At 36.4% G+C, this 19,167-nt stretch overlaps 1 protein-coding gene across 3 annotated transcripts in view; it reads right to left on the bottom strand.

Annotated features, from left to right (window-relative positions):
- Nucleotides 1-1,831: 1,831 nt before the first annotated feature.
- Nucleotides 1,832-19,167, bottom strand: part of LOC135741005 (calpain-2 catalytic subunit-like) — a 35,836-nt gene continuing 18,500 nt past the window's right edge. The window contains exons 2-21 of one of the 3 annotated variants that reach the window (XM_065259612.1): nucleotides 15,657-15,898; nucleotides 13,975-14,044; nucleotides 11,970-12,088; nucleotides 9,947-10,080; nucleotides 7,268-7,436; nucleotides 7,035-7,118; nucleotides 6,851-6,936; nucleotides 6,146-6,220; nucleotides 4,715-4,875; nucleotides 4,469-4,638; nucleotides 4,322-4,333; nucleotides 3,989-4,200; nucleotides 3,354-3,390; nucleotides 3,048-3,113; nucleotides 2,882-2,939; nucleotides 2,733-2,797; nucleotides 2,476-2,544; nucleotides 2,292-2,370; nucleotides 2,068-2,184; nucleotides 1,832-1,964 (exon numbers count right to left, since the gene is read on the bottom strand). In XM_065259612.1, the coding sequence (XP_065115684.1) occupies nucleotides 1,891-1,964; nucleotides 2,068-2,184; nucleotides 2,292-2,370; nucleotides 2,476-2,544; nucleotides 2,733-2,797; nucleotides 2,882-2,939; nucleotides 3,048-3,113; nucleotides 3,354-3,390; nucleotides 3,989-4,200; nucleotides 4,322-4,333; nucleotides 4,469-4,638; nucleotides 4,715-4,875; nucleotides 6,146-6,220; nucleotides 6,851-6,936; nucleotides 7,035-7,118; nucleotides 7,268-7,436; nucleotides 9,947-10,080; nucleotides 11,970-12,088; nucleotides 13,975-14,044; nucleotides 15,657-15,893 (2,094 nt within the window). In that variant the 5' untranslated portion in view covers nucleotides 15,894-15,898 and the 3' untranslated portion in view covers nucleotides 1,832-1,890. Of the gene's footprint in view, nucleotides 1,965-2,067; nucleotides 2,185-2,291; nucleotides 2,371-2,475; nucleotides 2,545-2,732; nucleotides 2,798-2,881; nucleotides 2,940-3,047; nucleotides 3,114-3,353; nucleotides 3,391-3,988; nucleotides 4,201-4,321; nucleotides 4,334-4,468; nucleotides 4,639-4,714; nucleotides 4,876-6,145; nucleotides 6,221-6,850; nucleotides 6,937-7,034; nucleotides 7,119-7,267; nucleotides 7,437-9,946; nucleotides 10,081-11,969; nucleotides 12,089-13,974; nucleotides 14,045-15,656; nucleotides 15,942-19,167 lie in introns of those variants that run through there. The other 2 variants (XM_065259611.1, XM_065259613.1) reach the window with 2 other exon arrangements.

Raw genomic sequence — 19,167 nt, 5'->3', positions numbered from 1 at the left:
GTTTCAACTGTTGCCGTTTAGAGCAATCAGTGTGGTGTGAAAAGGAACCAAAACTGCTAAAAAAGCTACAATGTATAATTTTTTTTGCTTTTGGTCCAGACCAAATGAACCGAACTACAGATATGAAAACACCCTTAGTGAGCGTAACCGCAGGCACTTTCGCCGAAGGGGACGTCACGTGCATACCCTCGATAGCAAGCTAGCTTTAAAAAGCAAACAATCCCATTTCACTTTTAAAATTGTACTTTTTAAAAATAATAAACATAGCTAAACATTAATATTGTAAATAGGCTGTAAATTCATGTCATAAAATTCATGTTCATTAGTGTTAGATGACAATGACTGAACCATGAGACAGATGGAGGAAAAACAGCATTCAAGTAACAGAGTAATGATAGCATAAAATAAGCAGAGAATTTATTGAATAACTTTGCAGGTAGTTGTATTTCTAACACAGTCTCACCCCATGGCGTCAATATTTGACGACACTTGACCATGCGTCAATATGTTGACGCGGAGGGTATACCTTTCGCGTCATTTTTTGACGAACTGGGGACTTCAATACTATTACGTCCGTTGCATTCTCTTTCCTATTTTCTTACCATTTTCGCGTCGGTTTAGGGTTAGATTACGCAAAATTAAACAGTGTACGCGAAATTAAACAGTTGTCACCTGGCGTTGGGGTTAGAGTTAGGTTTGGGTAGGGATGTCATTATGTAAATCTAACCCTAAACCGACGCGAAAATGGTAAGAAAATAGGAAAGAGAATGCAACGGACTTAATAGTATTGAAGTCCCCAGTTCGTCAAAAAATGACGCGAAAGGTATACCCTCCGCGTCAACATATTGACGCATGGTCAAGTGTCGTCAAATATTGACGCCATGGGGTGAGACTGGGTTGGTATTTCAATACTAAGTCTACATTTATCTGAATATAAACCGATTCAACAGGTGTTATTATACCAAGCTAAGACAGTAGACACTTTGTACTTTCAAAACTTCCCAAGACATTCCCTTATCTGTACCTGTGAAGACAATACAGCACCCGACAGAAGATTAAAAAGTATTCAAAATAAGAAAAAGAATAAATGATAGAATGAATGAATATATATAAAAATAGTAAATGTTAGGTTAACACTTTACATCTTTGTTAATGTTAGTTAAAGGAACAGTATGTAAGAAATGTATATCAATCAATCATAAAATGGCCCTGATATGTCACTAGACATTATGAAATCATTTTCATTTCAAATACTTATATCACTGACAACAGTGGTCATTTAAAAAGTGGAGTTGGAGCCCTCAACTGATGTTTATGTTGTTGTTTGGTATATTGGCCACCAGCTGTGTGATTGCAGTACCAGTTTGGGCCACAATCCTACATACTCTTCCTTTAATGATAATACAATTGTTCATGTTAATTAATTGTGCATTAACCAATGTGAACAGTTTAACAGTCATTTAAAAAAATGTAATACTGAAATTAACATGAACTAAGATTAATAAATGCTGTAGAAGTATCATTTATTGTTAGTAAATTGTTGAAAAATGTTACCAATGTTACTTAATATTATTATTGGAAAGAAAAAGACATTTATAATGAAAGAAATGTTGTAATAAAAAAAAAATGCTAAATGAATACTCAAAACTCAGATTTTTAGATTCATCACCATTAACAAATTGCATATCGAAAACAATTTAAGGTTTAGATAACACACTCGGGCTGATTTTACTCCATTACCATCTATCTCCTGGATGGGAATTCTTCTGTTTTTGCAGGAAATTTGTGGATTTTTAATTGAGGGACAAGCAAAGCCACTACAAAACAAAGCAAATAGACACAATAACAAAACTGTATAATATACAAAATCATCACAATTTATAATCTGAATTAACATTTGCACTTCACCTGCAAGATATCCAGCTCGATTTTTCCGGTGTTATTATCGAACAATTCAAACGTTTCTGTGTAGATCAAAAAAGGAAGTAAGGAAGCCATTTCTGGTAGCTTGACAGATTAAGTTGGATACATGATAATCTTTCTTGTTGTATTAACAGATAAACTTACTGAAGAGTATCTCCAAGTGGATCAGGCAGCCCACAAAGTTATCAAAGTCAATGGCTTGCTGCTTATTGCCATAATGTGAGATTATCACCTGAAGTACTTCACCGTTCACTTGGAACCCTGTGGAGAAAACACGCGTAATCAAATTTCATTGTGACCACTTTTTCCACATCTTAAACATATATAATAATCTGTCCTATAGACAAACTAGTATAAACAATAATTACCCGCATCTTTTAGTGCATATCTCATCTCATATGAACTCATAGTGCCTGACTTGTCTGTGTCGTGTTTCTTAAAAATTTCCTGATGAGGTATTACAGAAAATAAAGTTTAGTGCTTACATCACTAAACACAATGATGAATTTATCAGCTGAACTAGATAACTGTGAGTTATTTGGTGTGATTTACCAAATATCTCTGGATCTTTATCCACAGTTTGTGAAACTCCATCAGACCAAGTTTGCCACTGCCATTTTTCTGGATTTAGGGTCAAGGGTCATGATGGGGTTATGATAGTTAGTCTCATGATAAAGTGACATAATTTTATATTTTAAGACTCTAAACCCTTGTATCTGATGTCTGCCTAAATTTATCCAAAGATATCCTAAACAATATAAAATCCAGTTATGTATAATTTGTTCATATATCCAGTGAGGAAAGGATACATCTAACAGGTCGATAATGTGATAACATGTTTCCCTACTGAAACCATCAGACTTGATATCAGTTCCTGTGTAAAACAATATAAAATGTTACTGTGAAATAACAAGCGATTTGAGAATACTTAAGTTAGCTTTAATGGAAATGTTCTTACTTTTAGAGACAAAGTTGTTCAGCATCTGCTGTAGCTCCTTCACAGACACCTCTGAGTCCTGAATAGAAAAGACAAAATTACACCTCAACATTACTGTGATCAATATTGTGTACATACTGCACAGGCAAATAAAACAGTGATCAAAAAAAAAAAAAAATTAACTCACATTTCCAGCAAACTGCATAAAAAGCTGTTTATAATTTGTGTCCACATCATTGTCAGTTATGCGATCCTGAGAGAAATAAAATAAGATTATAAAATTTAATTTGTTTACAAGGTTAAGTACTTAAGTCCTGCACAGCAAAATCACCAGTGTTAAATGTACACTGCTGGTATCACCAGGTCTGAACATAAAATCTTTTGTTTAAAATGGTTGTAAATCAATAATATCTTGTCACACTAGAGGGAAATTACATGCCAACTACCCTTGTTCCTTCCTTACACACTATTTGTAATTAATAGATTAATTTACCTTTATAATATTTGTAGTGATATTAACATCCATTGGGCTGCACGGAAAAAAGACAAGAGAAATATATCCATCATGCATTTGTAAGCAATAATTACAATTTGGGACTTTGGTTTTAAGTTAAAGTCAAGTTCATGTATTAAGGTCAGATATTGACACCCGGGAACCTAAGAAAAATATATACAATATCTGTAGTCTTTAAGAAGAAAACCACCAAGTAAACTGAAAAATCTCATAATTTATTCACCCTCACGGATGCTTCCCCAAATATATATGACTTCCTTTCTTTAGTTAAACACAACCAAATAACTAATGTTATCTTACATAGCACCTAAAATGGTGAAGTAATCCAAATGACCTCAGTGGTTTATTAAATGTTTTTGCTTCAAAAGACATATCGTTGGATTACTTTAATGATGAATGGATGTGATTTTTTGAGCTTTACCTTTTTAAGTAAGAACATAACAAGAGCGCATAGAGTATACAATTATTTGTTTGTTTTCAAATGAAGTACAGTAAGTCATTTCATCTTGGGTGAGTATTTTCTTTTTTGGGGGAACTATTCCTTTAGCACACGCACATATTGAAACAAGCACTTGGCAGTATCATAGGATTAAAAAAAAACATTTTTGACAAACCTGGCAGCCGCCTTTTTCTCTGTAAACACACGCAGTATAAAACTTCCCTGGCGATTGGGCTCAAAAGTGGAGGGGATGATGACGTATTCTCCAGGACGCAACTTAAAGCGCTTGCTTATCTCTCGCATGCTGTTAAAGTTGTTGCTGCCTGGAACCGGTCCTCTACGTAGCAGCACATCCGAGCCGAGATGAACATTACTGCGACCCTTGTACTGCAAAAACATTTATAGCCACAGACTCACACATGAGATGAAGATATGAAGACGGACTACATCTTCAAACTTGGAAAAAAGATCCTGTTACCCTAAAGTACAAAACAGAGCATGTACACACCTCATCTGGAACCTGAAACACACATACGACAGAATATTACTTTTCTAATATTAAAAGTCATATACAAGGTAGTTTACATATCTTACCGGTAATTTTATCAGTAATGTTGGAAATAAAACTAGTTTCAGTTTTAATAGGTTGGGTTACCTCATAGATGGCAAAGCCAATGGTATTCAGGGCTCGTCCAATGCGTTTATCTTTGCGCCCATCTTTCTGCATCAGTCCCACCACCAAAGTGCAACCATCTTCTCCATCATAAGGGTCATCATCAACATCCTCAAGCCTGATCACAAACTGAGGGTTTGAGGAGAACGTAGCTGGAGAAAGAAAGTGAGAAGACTTAGAAAACACACATTTATGTTGGGATGTGATTTTGTGATTGGTTTAAGATACCTCTATTGTTAATGCAGCCTCCTGCGGTGGATCCTGGTCTCCAGGTGCCATCAAACTGGCAGTAGTTCCAGTGCCTCAACTTTTCACTGGTTAAAGTGTCCGGAGTCAGATTACAAATCTCCAGCCTTGTGAAATGCCGCACAAAGTCTGAATATGCCATCCTGACAGAAAGAAAAAGAGTTATATTTGCAAAAAGTCAATGAAGACAAACCAAATGTAATATGTATATGTATTTGACACATATATTTTTTTTAATATTTAAAGAATATTTCGAATGAAATCTGAGATCGCCCGTACTAAATAGCGGAAGATAATTGGTATGCATAGTGAGTAATATGTCCAAAACCATATGTAAAACAAATTCCCGGCTTGTATACCTCATCCACCAAGATTTTTCAGTTTGCATGGGATGGACTCTTTTCTATCCCATTAAGCCACTGGAGTTATCTGCTACATTCAAGAAAGTTATCCAGTTAAATTGGATAAAAAACCCTGTTAGACTTTTTATTGTATATATGCGGTAAAGTTACTGTAACTGCCCCATTACAGTACCATAACTGTACATGTTTTTACAGTATGATGCCTTTACCGCAGTTCCATTTTACAGTATAATACCCTTACTGTAACCTAGTTTTAAAAAATACATTGCCTTGAAGGGGAATCGAACCCAGGTCACCCATGTCATAGGTCTGTAACACTACCATAACTCACTTAATAAAAGTTACTCGCTACACTCCCCAAGTAGCCTCTTCTGTCACTCTCCCGACACTCCAAGGAGCCAAGGAATACTAGAATCTTGGCGTCACTAGTGTTTTGAAGTCTTGAGGTCAAATTAAAATCTGACGGTCAAGCATTTATCCATAATCCCTTTCTTGTTTCTATCTACAATTCTCAATAAATTATTTACACTGCTGAAAAACAATTCACCTTTTGAAATTTGCTTCACTGCTTAAAGCATAACAAATAAAATGTATTTAATTTCATAGATATATTTTATTTTTTCATTTTATATGCTTTTATAACACTGTTTTATTCAACCACAGTAGCACTACTGCTGTTTTTTTACAGCAGTCTACCGCAAATTCAAAACATACAGTTAATCACTGTAAATTAAATGTTAATGCAATGCATATTACAGTAATGAACTGGAAAAGAAAATGATGGTATTTTACTGGGCATTTTGTGGTAAGTAACTGTAGAAATTACAGTTAAGTCTAACAAAAACATGAACAGCAAAACATGCCAGATGCACATTCTTTGTTCTCTATTTTCCTGTAACACCCTTTATTGGTATAATGCTATATAAAATATACTGATTGACTGTCAATACGCAACAACTTCACCTAATTCAATACGTACTCTCACAGTATGTGATTTCAGATGCAAGGGGTGAATGTGTTTTTTTTACTGTTCAGTTGAATGTTTTCTTACCAGAATTCTCCATCCTCAGCTGAATAATTCAGTTTAGCTTTCTCATCCGGTCGGACATTATTCCACTCACTGGAGCTAAAAAAAGAGATTTTATACAAAGTTTTCAGTAATGATTCAGGAATACATGTCAGGAATAAACCAAGATAAAAGATATTTGACTTTTGTCAGATATTCAGCTTCGGAAATCTTTAATAGATTACTAAATCTGCTATACATAATTGATTTCAGTAAAAAATTAGTTGTTGAGTAAATACAGAAAAATCCTTACATTTTAATAATAATAATAATAATAATAAAAATGTAGTATCTTTAATGCTGTATATTATGAGATTATTTATTAATTTATATATAGACATATAACACTAACAGTAAACATATAGGCATAAAATATAATTACTTTATAAAACATGTTCACTGCTTCCACTGAGCGGTATGTGTTTGTTAATTGTACATTTCAAAGACTTTGATGCACAATGTGCCATTTTTTTACAGTGAAACTTCAGTGACTGCCATTCCATGCAGTCTTTGCAGGACGCACCCTTCGAATTTGTATGCAGCTTTTAAAGGTGGACTGAAACAAATTAACTGCCTGCTGTGTTTTCAGAAAAGCCCATTTTAATACTCATCCACTTGGGATCTATTTAGGCTTTTGTGGCTGAATATCCAACATCCTATATCTAACCAACAAGTCAGGAATAAACTCACTTGTCACTCCATGCGCCCGTCCACTCCACCTTACCCCACGGGTTCCTAAGACGCACCAGCTGCACAGGACGCCCCAGGTAGTTAACCTGAATTTAAAAGGGGAACCAGAAGCACTCCTTCCAGTTATACTTCATATTTTAGCATTGTAGTAAGTTTTACCATAGCTTTACAAACATTATCTCACCTCCTCTGCACCAGTGACAGAGTATGCATGTGTTTTTACCAGCTTTAGGCTGGTCACTGCCTCCCTTTCATTTGCACTGGTACCCTTGAAAACAGGACAAATAATACTAGTTTCAGTTGTTTTCAGCAGGATAAAATGGTTTTGATTTAATAAAAGTTATGTTGTCATTGCCTTTATGCTACAGTATGGCCAAAGTTACATAAACCCAGTACAAGTCAAATATAAATACTCACATCAATGGAGCAGCTAAGCAGGGAGCCCAACCCAAGTGCTTTCTGAATGATCTTAAACAGATGTTGAGGGGCTTCACTCAGCTTATAGTGCTCAGCAATACCTCCCGTAAAGTCCTTAAAACCCTCAGTGGCGAAGCCACTTTCCAGAGCTTCATACGAGCCATTGAGCCTACAAAATATATAGACATTAATGCATTTGTCAAGCTCTTATCCAAAGCGACTTAACCAAAAATACAACATTATATCCGTATGTGTTTTCTAGAAAATCGATTATCCGGTAACGCTTTAGATTACAGCCCGGAAAGTACTGGGTAAGTACAGCGAATTTACAGCGTATGTTTCCGTAATTATAGTTTACTTATGAAGTACGTACGTGTAATTATAAGGGAACAATTTATAATATTTGGGGAATAAAGGGGTAACAACCAGGAAAAATACAAATAATATATGCAGTAAAGTACTGCGTAAGTACAGCGAATTTATAGCATACATTTCTGTAATTATAGTGTACTTATACAGTACATACATGTAATTTTAAGGGAACAATTAATAATATTTTCGGAACAAAGGGGTAACAAGTGCCACTTTAATTTACAGCCCGCAGATGTTGTATTTACTCTTTAACTACGTGAAACAAGGGGGTAACAAGTGCCACTTTAATTTACAGCCCGCAGATGTTGTATTTACTCTGTAACTACGTGAAACAAGGGGGTAACAAGTGCCACTTTAATTTACAGCCCGCAGATTCTGTACTAACTCTGTAACTACGTGAAACAAGGGGGTAAAACATTTCGACTTAGACTGTAACAACACAAAACAGTAACTACAGAAAATACACTCTTAGAAAGGATGTGTTAATTTTTTACACATCTTTGTGTGTTAAGTTTTTAACACATTATGTGTAATTTTAACACATTATATATCATTTTGTGTTGATTTTGTGTTAAAATATAACACAAGTTGTGTTAAAATATAACACAAAATTTGTTGTTTCCATAATAACACAGAGATGGGTGGATTTTGGGACAACGCATGTAGTGTGTCGTCCCAGAATCAACACTAATGTGTTGTTTTTAACACATTTGTTCTAAGAGTGTAGTTCTAGTTTTGCTTGCTTTGTTTTCACCAAAGTTGCCTTGCCTATTTTTAATTTTGCTTGATGACCCAACAAATTCCTGTACTCTTTTTTCTTTCTTAAGGTAAGTAACCTTTATTGAAAATTCTAAATAAATTGTATCGTACTAATAAATAGCATAAACACATTAACTGAATTTTAAGTTTTGTTTAGTAATCTAAAATACTTACTGCATATATTATTTGTATTTTTCCTGGTTGTTACCCCTTTGTTCCCCAAATATTATAAATTGTTCCCTTGTAATTACACATACGTACTTCATAAGTATACTATAACATACGCTGTAAATTCGCTGTACTTACGCAGTACTTCACTGCATATATTATTTGTATTTTTCCTGGTTGTTACCCCTTTGTTCCCCAAATATTATAAATTGTTCCCTTGTAATTACACATACGTACTTCATAAGTATACTATAATTACAGAAACATACGCTGTAAATTCGCTGTACTTACGCAGTACTTCACTGCATATATTATTTGTATTTTTCCTGGTTGTTACCCCTTTATTCCCCAAATATTATAAATTGTTCCCTTATAATTACACGTACGTACTTTATAAGTAAACTATATTTACAGAAACATATGCTGTAAATTCGCTGTACTTACGTAGTACTTTCCGGGCTGTAATCTAAAGCGTTACCGATTATCCTGTAAACATTATAGTTCCACGGGGGTAAAATGACTCCAGAATATAAAACATATATACATTTTTTATGATACAAATAATATATAATTTTTTGTTTACTTCCCATCTATACATTAATGCTGTATTTTGGGAGATATGAAGTACTTTTGTACCTGTTTACCACTCAAACATAAAGGAATTACAGTTTAGAAAATAAATCATTTCGACCAGCAGATGCCCATAGAGACCCATTCATTTTACTGGATGTGGCCAACTGCTCACATCACTACTTTAGTGATACATTTTGTTAATTTATGTTTATATAAACATTAGAAAAGACATTAAAAATAAATATTATTTCAAATAGAATTTTTTGTAGTTTTTGAAATGTCTGTTTCTACAAAATGCCACAGAAATTTGAGTGAATGTAAGTGTGTGTGTGTGTGTGTGTGTGTGTGTGTGTGTGTGTGTGTGTGTGTGTGTGTGTGTGTGTGTGTGTGTGTGTGTGTGTGTGTGATTGAGCATGCCTTTTCTATGTTGCATTTGTGCTCTAGTCCCAGGCCTTCCTTTCTGTGTTAATTTTTTTTTAGATTTATTCTGGATGCATTGATTTTTTTGCATTTCCCATTCATTTTCAGTTGGTTCATTTTTACCCCCAAAGGACTATTTTAATAAAAAAAATGTACACCTCTTTAAAACGACCAAATCAAGCCAAGTTTTTTTATATGAATCTTGACAGATAATCTGGAAAAGTCACAAAATCTTATTCCACTGAGATCACATGTTTTTTAACTTAAGAAAAGTGGCTTGGGGATAAGATTGACCCCAGGGGTCTTATTAGGGTTAAATGACTCAAATATTTGTCATTATAAATAAACACATAATCTACATCTTCTATATCTCATACACACACTCACTTTGCATAGGCCTTCTCCAGCAGGGCGCTCCAGAACTCTGAACGCTCTGCTGAACGAACAAACAGCAGCTGTCCATTTCTGCTAGGCAGACGGTCATCAACGACAACATCCACCCATTCACCATACTGCCAGAACTACAGAGAGCAGATCGGCATCAGGCGGACCCTCTTTTATTGTCAGACATGTTTTAAACCAAACTCAAAAATTCAATTAGGTTTTATCATTTGTATATGTGATGTGACCTCGCCAGTTTAAAGTCGCAAAATCTAATTTTGATCATCAATGTAGTCAGGGCCGGAGTGGGGCCACTTTTCAGCCCGGGAGTTTCGTGCCCAAGACCGGCCCACTTTTTCCAAAGTGTTATTCTAAATTAGCACTTTTTTCAAATTGGATAAATAAAGCAACAGTTCAGCTCTTACTATAGTTTCTATTAATATCATGGTTAAACAAATAAGGTAAAAGTTAAATAATATTTCACTTAAGATGAGAAGTTAACAAAAATATTCCTCTACAGTCTAAAAAAAGGCTGTGTTATTTTTTTACCCATAATGGGTAAATATTGGACAGAACACATGCTGGGTTAAAAATAACCCAATGTTGGGTTGTTGTTATGCAACCATGGATTATAATAACAAAACAGTTGGGTTAAAACAACCCAGCATTGGGTCAATTTTAACCCAGCAGCGTGTTCTGTCCAATATTTACACATTATGGGTCAAAAATAATCCAGCCCTTTTTGGAGTCTATTCCACAAGAAAAGGTTGATAAATTATTAGCATTGCTAATGCTATGAGGGCTATGATGAATGCAAATAGAAACATAAAACCCAGTCCGAATTAAAAAAGAAAACAATTTGACAAAAATATTGAATCCAATATTGGGTAAATATATAGCATAACAAGTGATTTATAAGCTTTTTTCGGCTGGTCATTTTTGACTGGGGACACAAAAGGCGTTATATGAACACAACCTGATTGTTACATAACTTTAATTCATATTGTTTACTCATTGCCTCCTCGTTTTTAGCGGGGAACTGGCTTATCTGCTGCTCAGAAGCTGCTTGCATAATATTTGCAAAGTCTATAAATCGTCATGTATATATGAATCGTCATGTATACACAAAAGGCTAATATTTTAACTTAAAAAAAAATGTTGGCTTGTAAATAGTTTGACATCGGTATTAGCCGAATAATTACGTTGCTAATGCTAATCATTACTAGGCTTATTTCTCTTTAAGTTACCTGTTGTTGTCCTCTTGAAAATAAATCTGTAAGTTTGGCACATTTGGCAGCATCATCCTCTAATGGATTTTTTCTTCAACCTGTTTTTTACGCCCTCCTCCTCTCAGACGCGTATTGTTACGGTAGGGCCGGCCCAGCCTACCGGAGAAAAGTTTTCTTGGACGCGCTATGGACCGAACCAACTCTATGGGAGGGGAAAACTCCCTCACATGGTACAACCCATGCAGAGGCTGCCTGCTGCAGTGTCAATGCGAAACGTGTGAAGTGTTTTTTAAGAGAAGATAGACTCACTAACGTGACAAATGTAAAAAAAAAAAAAACTCGACCGGCCCAAAAGTGAAGCGGCCCACCGGGAATTCTCCCGGTTCTCCCGATTACCCACTCCGGGCCTGAATGTAGTCATGACCGTATTATAACAAATATGTATTACATGTTTATTACAATAAATTATATATTATAAACTTAAGCTTCGAGATACAATACTGAAAATTTTATTATTACATGAAAAATACTCAAATTAATTTTATTTAAGTTTTATTATTTTGTCAAAGCATTGATTTTGATTTACTTTAGGTACAGAAACACACAATGATTCTTGTTTTATTCGGCTCAGGAACCTATTTTCTATAATTGTGAAAGTAAAAACAGACCATCATTTTAAATTGCACGAGTGACAGTCAGGTCAGTGCCGGATACGATACAATAAAATACCTATAAGCCACATACTGTAAGCTTTTGAATGTAAATATCTTACAAATGGGTGGTTGCAGATAAAATCTGACCTGAAAGTGAAAGATGCCGGCGTAACCGTCTGAAAAGCTCTGACCAGGCGGGACTACACGCTCCAAAACATTGTGGTTTAAAGTCAAAGAGGCAATGGCTGCCATAAGCCAACAGTCACCTGCACAGAGATCAAAAGTCATAAGATGAAGACTTCTTATTTGGTTATACTTAACTAATGCAAAGTCACTAACAGTACATACAGTCATCTATGATCATTATGGGGTTAGCATGTTGCTGATGTATCAACATACAGTACTGTAGGTATTTTGCTGAAGGATACACTGGTTGTAGTTCATGAATAAACTACACAGTCTCACCCCATGGCGTCAATATTTGACGACACTTGACCATGCATCAATATGTTGACGCGGAGGGTATACCTTTCGCGTCATTTTTTGACGAACTGGGGACTTCAATACGATTACGTCCGTTGCATTCTCTTTCCTATTTTCTTACCATTTTCGCGTCGGTTTAGGGTTAGATTACGCAAAATTAAACAGTGTACGCGAAATTAAACAGTGTACGCGAAATTAAACAGTTGTCACCTGGCGTTGGGGTTAGAGTTAGGTTTGGGTAGGGATGTCATTATGTAAATCTAACCCTAAACCGACGCGAAAATGGTAAGAAAATAGGAAAGAGAATGCAACGGACGTAATAGTATTGAAGTCCCCAGTTCGTCAAAAAATGACGCGAAAGGTATACCCTCCACGTCAACATATTGACGCATGGTCAAGTGTCGTCAAATATTGACGCCATGGGGTGAGACTGGGTTGGAATAAACCTGTGTTTGAACCTAAAACCTTTGAGTTACCGACCTAACCACTGAGCCACTTTTCCCCAATAACTCAATGTGAAAAAGTGCTGGAAAACGAATAAACCCAGAATGTTTTGGAAAAGTCATGGAATTTTTCAAATAATACATTTAACGTACAGTAAAATATAAAATAGTACAGTAAAATATAAAATATGTTAATTTTAATCAGGTGATCTTGCGACCAGACACAAGGGAATGCTCGCTCAGGGCTACCAAAGCAAAATGGGTTATCTTGACTCTTAGAGAGAACAAAATATATTTAAATGCTTTTGTATTCTTTCACAGATTTGGTTGGGTAATTATGGGGTATGTAATCCAGGCATCAGGTATTTGAGTCGCGTTTAAACACGCCCTCAGGTTTACTTTCACTTTCGCTTGAAGCTGGCAAGTTGTGAACTGTCTCTCTCTTTCTTGTACTTATTGAAGAGTTTTTTTTCTTTTCTTTTCTTTCATGTCTTAATAGAAGGGTTGTGAGTAAATATTGTTGATAGTACAGTCACGGGAACCGGCTAGCATAAACATGTGACCAGGGGCGTCGGTAAGCAGGGTAAGCGGTAAGTAGTAGTTTCCCGACTGGAAAAATTTGATTGACATTCGGCGGGCCTTATCACATATTCGTTACTATCCGCTATTCCCAGGCTTTCGACTTCATGCGGCGCCACAAGAACCGGCAGCCGGATGACGGCAAAGTTCGGCGAGAGCGATTTAAAAGCAAATTCCTCTGTATGGTTTAGCGAATTACTCTCGTGGTAGTTTGACGTCACCCGGCTGTCAATTCTTGTGGCGCATGAAGTCGAACAAGCAATCGCCCAATGAAATCACCGCTAGCGATAGGCCCGGTGTTGGCTTGTTACGCTGCTGCATGTGACGACTGTCTTATTGGTTTAATAAATGTAATTGCGGCTCAATGGTATAAAAGGGGGTAGGTGTTAATAAGCTTAAGCTTCTACCTACCCCTTTTGAGCATCATTTCTTTTTTTCTCCCTTTTCTTTCTTTCCTTTTTTCCCTTACTTGAATTGTAATGAAATTTGTCATTATGTTGATTTTTAAGTAATAAGATGCTCAAATAAACTAAAAATGATGATGATGATGATGATTTTTTTTATGAATATCAGGTTGTAAATGTGGATGGGGGATCATTGCATGACTGCTCTGATAACCTAAACAATGACATTTATCTCAAGTTTACCCAGTTCCCCTTGGCAGATGTCAGTCCGCTTGGCACCATCCACAATAAACTGAGGGTTTGCACACAGCTCCTTTAAACGAGGAAAGATTAAAAAACAATTACAACTTTTGTGCCTAATGGCAAACATGAATAACAATCTTATATTTGTTTTTATTAAACAGCCTGCATAAAAGTTAAACACATTTTCTTTGGTCAAACCCAAATTCACACCATATGGTATCTAACTATACAACATAGGAATCAAACTGGGAATTTGATTAAAAAAAATCTAAATGAATAAAATCCAACCGCACTGTTTTCAGGTCACTGATTCAGACACAACAAGAACAGAAGCAGGTGGTAAATACCAACAAAGGTAAATGACAGCTGCTGATTGGCAGATATAGCACAAGACAGCATAATGCTGGAGGTGTAATTATAAATGTGCTTTTCTTGCAGTGTTAGATGATGTGTAAGTCTGCTTTGAGGACCGTTTCCAAAAATCCTGTATATCCAAACATGTACACATACACTAAAACGGCCATTCCCAAACTGTGGCCGAGGGTACTGCAGGTGGTCCGTGAAAAGGCAAAATAAGAATATGTATATTTTAATATACAAACTCATATTTTGGGCGAACGTCTACTGCTGCCTAATAAACTTTACTGTGAACTCATTCATTCTGGTGCCTGTGAACGGCACGCTCTCTCAGTTTAACGTCGTTCAATAGGGTGCCAGATTTGTATATTCTTCCAGGCGAAAACCCGACTAAAACACACTGTAAACAGGCCTTAATGTGTAGCGGGAAAAACACCCAATCTGGCAACACCGCCACCACTCGGTGTTCACCAGTCACGTTGAATGCGTCATCACAACAACACAGACGCTGCTGAAATTCCTGCCGCGCAACTCAAATAGTTTAACATTAAATAACATCATATTTGTCCAAAACGTTAACGATTAACATAGGCTGCTAACGCATATTCCGGATCTTGACATAGACTTTGACTAAGCTCCCGCTATTTAACGTGCACGTGTGGAGTGCAATACCTGCGAGTTGTCAAACACGCAATGCCTCGCAGCGCTTCTTCCCCGGGGTGCGACTCCCACCCGGCTAGCCTTTCAAGGTATGTGTAAGCAAATACAAAAATTAAAAGACAGTCAATGCTAATGTAAACCCTGGTTGAATAAGGATTTAAAGTTGGAAATGAAGATGAAATCTGACGCATTTAGCTTCAGTGTTAAAACTGATCAAATAATTGCTGTTTGGTGGTTCTATATGGGCTATAATGGCAATCATTTAAAAAAAATAATATGGGAAAAAATAACTATAAATTAGTTCAGTTTTGGAACTGTGACCTAGTTTAACATTTTCAAATATGAACTATGAACTGAACTAGTTCATTTTAAAATTTGTGATCTGTGAACTAAACTAGTTCATGTAGAAAGTGAACTTTCCCAACACTAAGAATATGTATATAAATAATTATGATATAAGGTTAAGAAACCTGTTGTACTGATGTGATGACCAGTTATAGTTTTAGTGCTAGTAAGACTATTTAGATGTGCAGATTAATTCAGGACTTTGTGTAGACATATTTTATAATGAGTATTATGAGGTGGTCCGCGAAAATTCTTGATTACAAATAGTGGTCCACACACACAAAAAGTTTGAAAACCCCTGCACTAAAACATTACATTACCTTTGGTCTTTTCCACTCCACTCCTTGTGCCTTCTGGGAATTTGGTCCCAGTTTATTGTAGCCCAGAGACCCAGGAGCCGCAGGGAAGGTTGGATCACAAAACAATGTTTTTCTCTCCAAACATTGACGTTTTAGACTCTGATAGTCCTGCTTGTGGAATGGTATCGCCTTCTTGTTTGTCCCAATACCTTTTTCTCTATCCTGTCTTTTAGCAAGAAACTTTGCAGTGCTGCTCATTCTGCCTATTTATGTGTTTGATTCAATTCAAGCGCAGTGTGTTCTTCAGTCCTGTATAGTGTGTGAGTGGTTACATGGGGACAGATTGCTGGTTTTTAAGTGTGAGGTCTGCCATAGAATTGGTGAGGGGGCGTGGTCACGCTCACCTGTGAATACATCATTGTGTAAAGTGCAAAGAAACATTTATATCAGATAAAACATTTGGCTGAAGTTTAAAAACGTCTATTGGTCCTGTTGATTGTTTTTGAAAAATTGGTAATTACTATGCTGAAAAAAGAAAGTATCTTAAATTGTATATGTCAACAAACACTGAGAGAATGAGGAGAAGGAAGATTATCATCTCTTCGCTAGAATTTTGATGAAACTTTATTTTATTCATTCATTACACACAGACTGATATATGTCCATCATTTATTTCTTTTAATTTAGATGATTATAACTGACAACTAAGGAAAATCCCAAATTCAGTATCTCAGAAAATTTGAATATTACTTGAGACCACTACAAAGAAAGGATTTACTAGAAACCTTGGCCAACTGACAGGTATGAACATGAAAAGTATGAGCATCATGCAGTGGCGGATTTAGGAAATTGGGGGCCCAAGGCGAAGGTATGTATGGGCCCACCCTATCCGATCTATTAAAGTGTTTTTTTTTTACTCCAAAATGAAGATGGAAAGCAGAGGACACACAAAGTGTAGCACTACACAAACCAATAGAGAATAAGTCAATGGGGCAGAAACAGCCACGAACAGTAAATGAGAAAAAAGATTAGTTCATCAACTGCGTTGAAATTTCAGAGAAAGCTCTTACATACACATATAAAAAACACTGTGCAGCATGTTTAATTACAACACAAGCACCGGACTCTGACATAATATTAGTTTGCGTCATTTTCAACCCACAATTTCTCCTGAAAACGAAAGCAGAGGCTCTCGCGTCTCCATAGACCACCCCTGAAAGTAATCAGGGTAGAAGCGGTCGAAAGTTCACAAAAGAGATGGATTTAGAGAGATGATATGCACCTGAGCTATGATAGAAAGCCGGGGGAGCGGGCAGCTGACAGGATTCTATCTGGTTCAAGGTTCAACATGTTGTGCGTTAAGTGATGCTATATGGGTTGTGGTGCATGTGGGTGTTTTTTTTTGTTACTTTTGCCTTTCTTTCATCTCAGACGAGTCTGCCATTCTTGGACAATTCTCTGTAAACCATAGAGATGGTTGTGCATGAAGATCCCAGTAGATCAGCAGTTTTTGAATACTCAGATCAGATAATGCCAGATCACTTAAATAACCTTTCTTCCCTATTCTGTACTTCAACAAGCCGTCTTTGGGTCTAGATCAGGGATGGGCAACTTCGATCCTGGGGGGGCGGTGTCCTGCAGAGTTTAGCTCCAACCATAATTAAAGACACCTGAAGCAGCCAATTAAGTTAGGTCTTACTAGGCATTCTAGAAACTTTTAGGCAGGTGTGCTGAGGCAAGTTGGAGCTAAACTCTGCAGGACACCGGCCCTCCAAGACCAAAGTTGCCCATCCCTGGTCTAGATGATTAAATGCGTTCAGTTGCTGCCATGTGATTGGTTGATTAGCAATTTGTGTTTACAAGCAATTGAACAGGTATACCTAATAAAGTGGCTGGTGAGTCATGGCATTATGGCAAACTCTCTTGTCCTCATGAAAATATTGTAACTAAGGCCCCTGTTTACACGTACATGGTTATTTTGAAAAACTGAGACATTTCCCTTCATTTGCGCACTTCGTTTACACGCAAACAAAGAACTTGCCTCTGAATCCGAATCTTTCTAAAAACTCCAGCCAGAGTGGAGATTTGGAAAATCTTCGGTTACACGGTTGATGTAAACTGAGACAAACGGAAGTTTAGGCAACCAACGTCCTAGTATGCGACAGAGCTCGCACCTACGCCAAAAGTGCGACCTTGTTCAAAAGAGGAACAGGAAGTGATTCATTGCTGTTGTCGGGATTCTGATTGGCTTCCGTGGGCTTGAGCTTCACGTTACAACGCAACCTAGAAGTTTGGCATGCTCTTGACCGCATATATACACGGGTATGTGTCAATGAACACTTTTCTGAAAACCAACATGTGTGCACAAAGTTATTTTTAAAACCGGAGATGTTGAAATGTCCATTTATGAAAATAGCCGCTTACATGTAAATGTATGTAGTCTAAAACTGTATGTACTTTTTTAAAATTTGGGATATCCACTTAGTCTTCAGCTGCCATTGCATTAGCCCGCTGGTTGCGTTTCTGTCTATTGAACTTTGGAGCTAACAAACAAACAAACATACTTGTATGTGTATGCACAAATAGTGATTCGTTTCTTAACAGTCAATATTAAAATACAGACATTAGGTTTGTTTGTGTTCATGCGGCGCGGCAAAAAATAACAGACAGTTGACATGCGCCTTTTATGTGTTCTTCGTCATACACGTGCTTGTTGAGGATGCGCAACAACATTCGGGATGTAAAGTCATCATTCGAGTATAAGACACAAAACGCTGTAAAACATTATCACTGTAGTTTACTGAGGCGTCAATGATTTCTATTAAAAAACATATATACATAGACTGACATTGCAAAGTGACCTGAAAAAATTTTGAACCAAATGATGGACTACTCCTCGCTTGAAGTCACAATGGTGTACTAGCCTACTGTAAATACGTAAATGTAAGCATGCTTAAAAATGCTATAAATACTATTAATACAAATTGGTTAATGCAAATGTTAATATTTATGTGATTTTAGGCTATTTGAGCGACAAAGATGCTAAATAGTGAGCTGTTGCACACACACTCATGGACAAAAAAAATCAAAAGCCCACGCATGGAGATGCACTTTTCAAAATGCACGCAAGTCAAGTCAAGTCAAGTTTATTTATATAGCACAACATTAACACAATCACAGTTGATCCAAGGTGCTTTACAAAAGGTTGCATTAAAAGCAATAGAGATAAAAAATAGAAAGGAAAAAGGAATAATAAAAATAGAAATAAAATGTAAATATATATAATAGCAAAATCATTTAAAACATCACTCAGAAGCAAGGGTATAGAAATAAGTCTTTAAGTAAGATTTAAAAACACTGAGGGATGGAGAGGCTCTGATGGTTAAGGGTAAACTATTCCAAAGTTTAGGTGCGGCAACAATAAAAGCTCTATCTCTTTTGGATTTACAACGAGAGCGAGGGATCGACAGAAGAAGCTGGTTGCAGGATCTTAAAGACCTAAAGGGTTGTATATGGTTGGATGAGGTCACAT

This window comes from Paramisgurnus dabryanus, chromosome 24 (genome assembly GCF_030506205.2).
Source record: "Paramisgurnus dabryanus chromosome 24, PD_genome_1.1, whole genome shotgun sequence".
In the NCBI taxonomy this organism is placed as follows: domain Eukaryota; kingdom Metazoa; phylum Chordata; class Actinopteri; order Cypriniformes; family Cobitidae; genus Paramisgurnus; species Paramisgurnus dabryanus.
The sequence above is the reverse complement of the archived record's forward strand: the minus strand, read 5'-3'. Positions and strand labels throughout refer to the sequence as shown.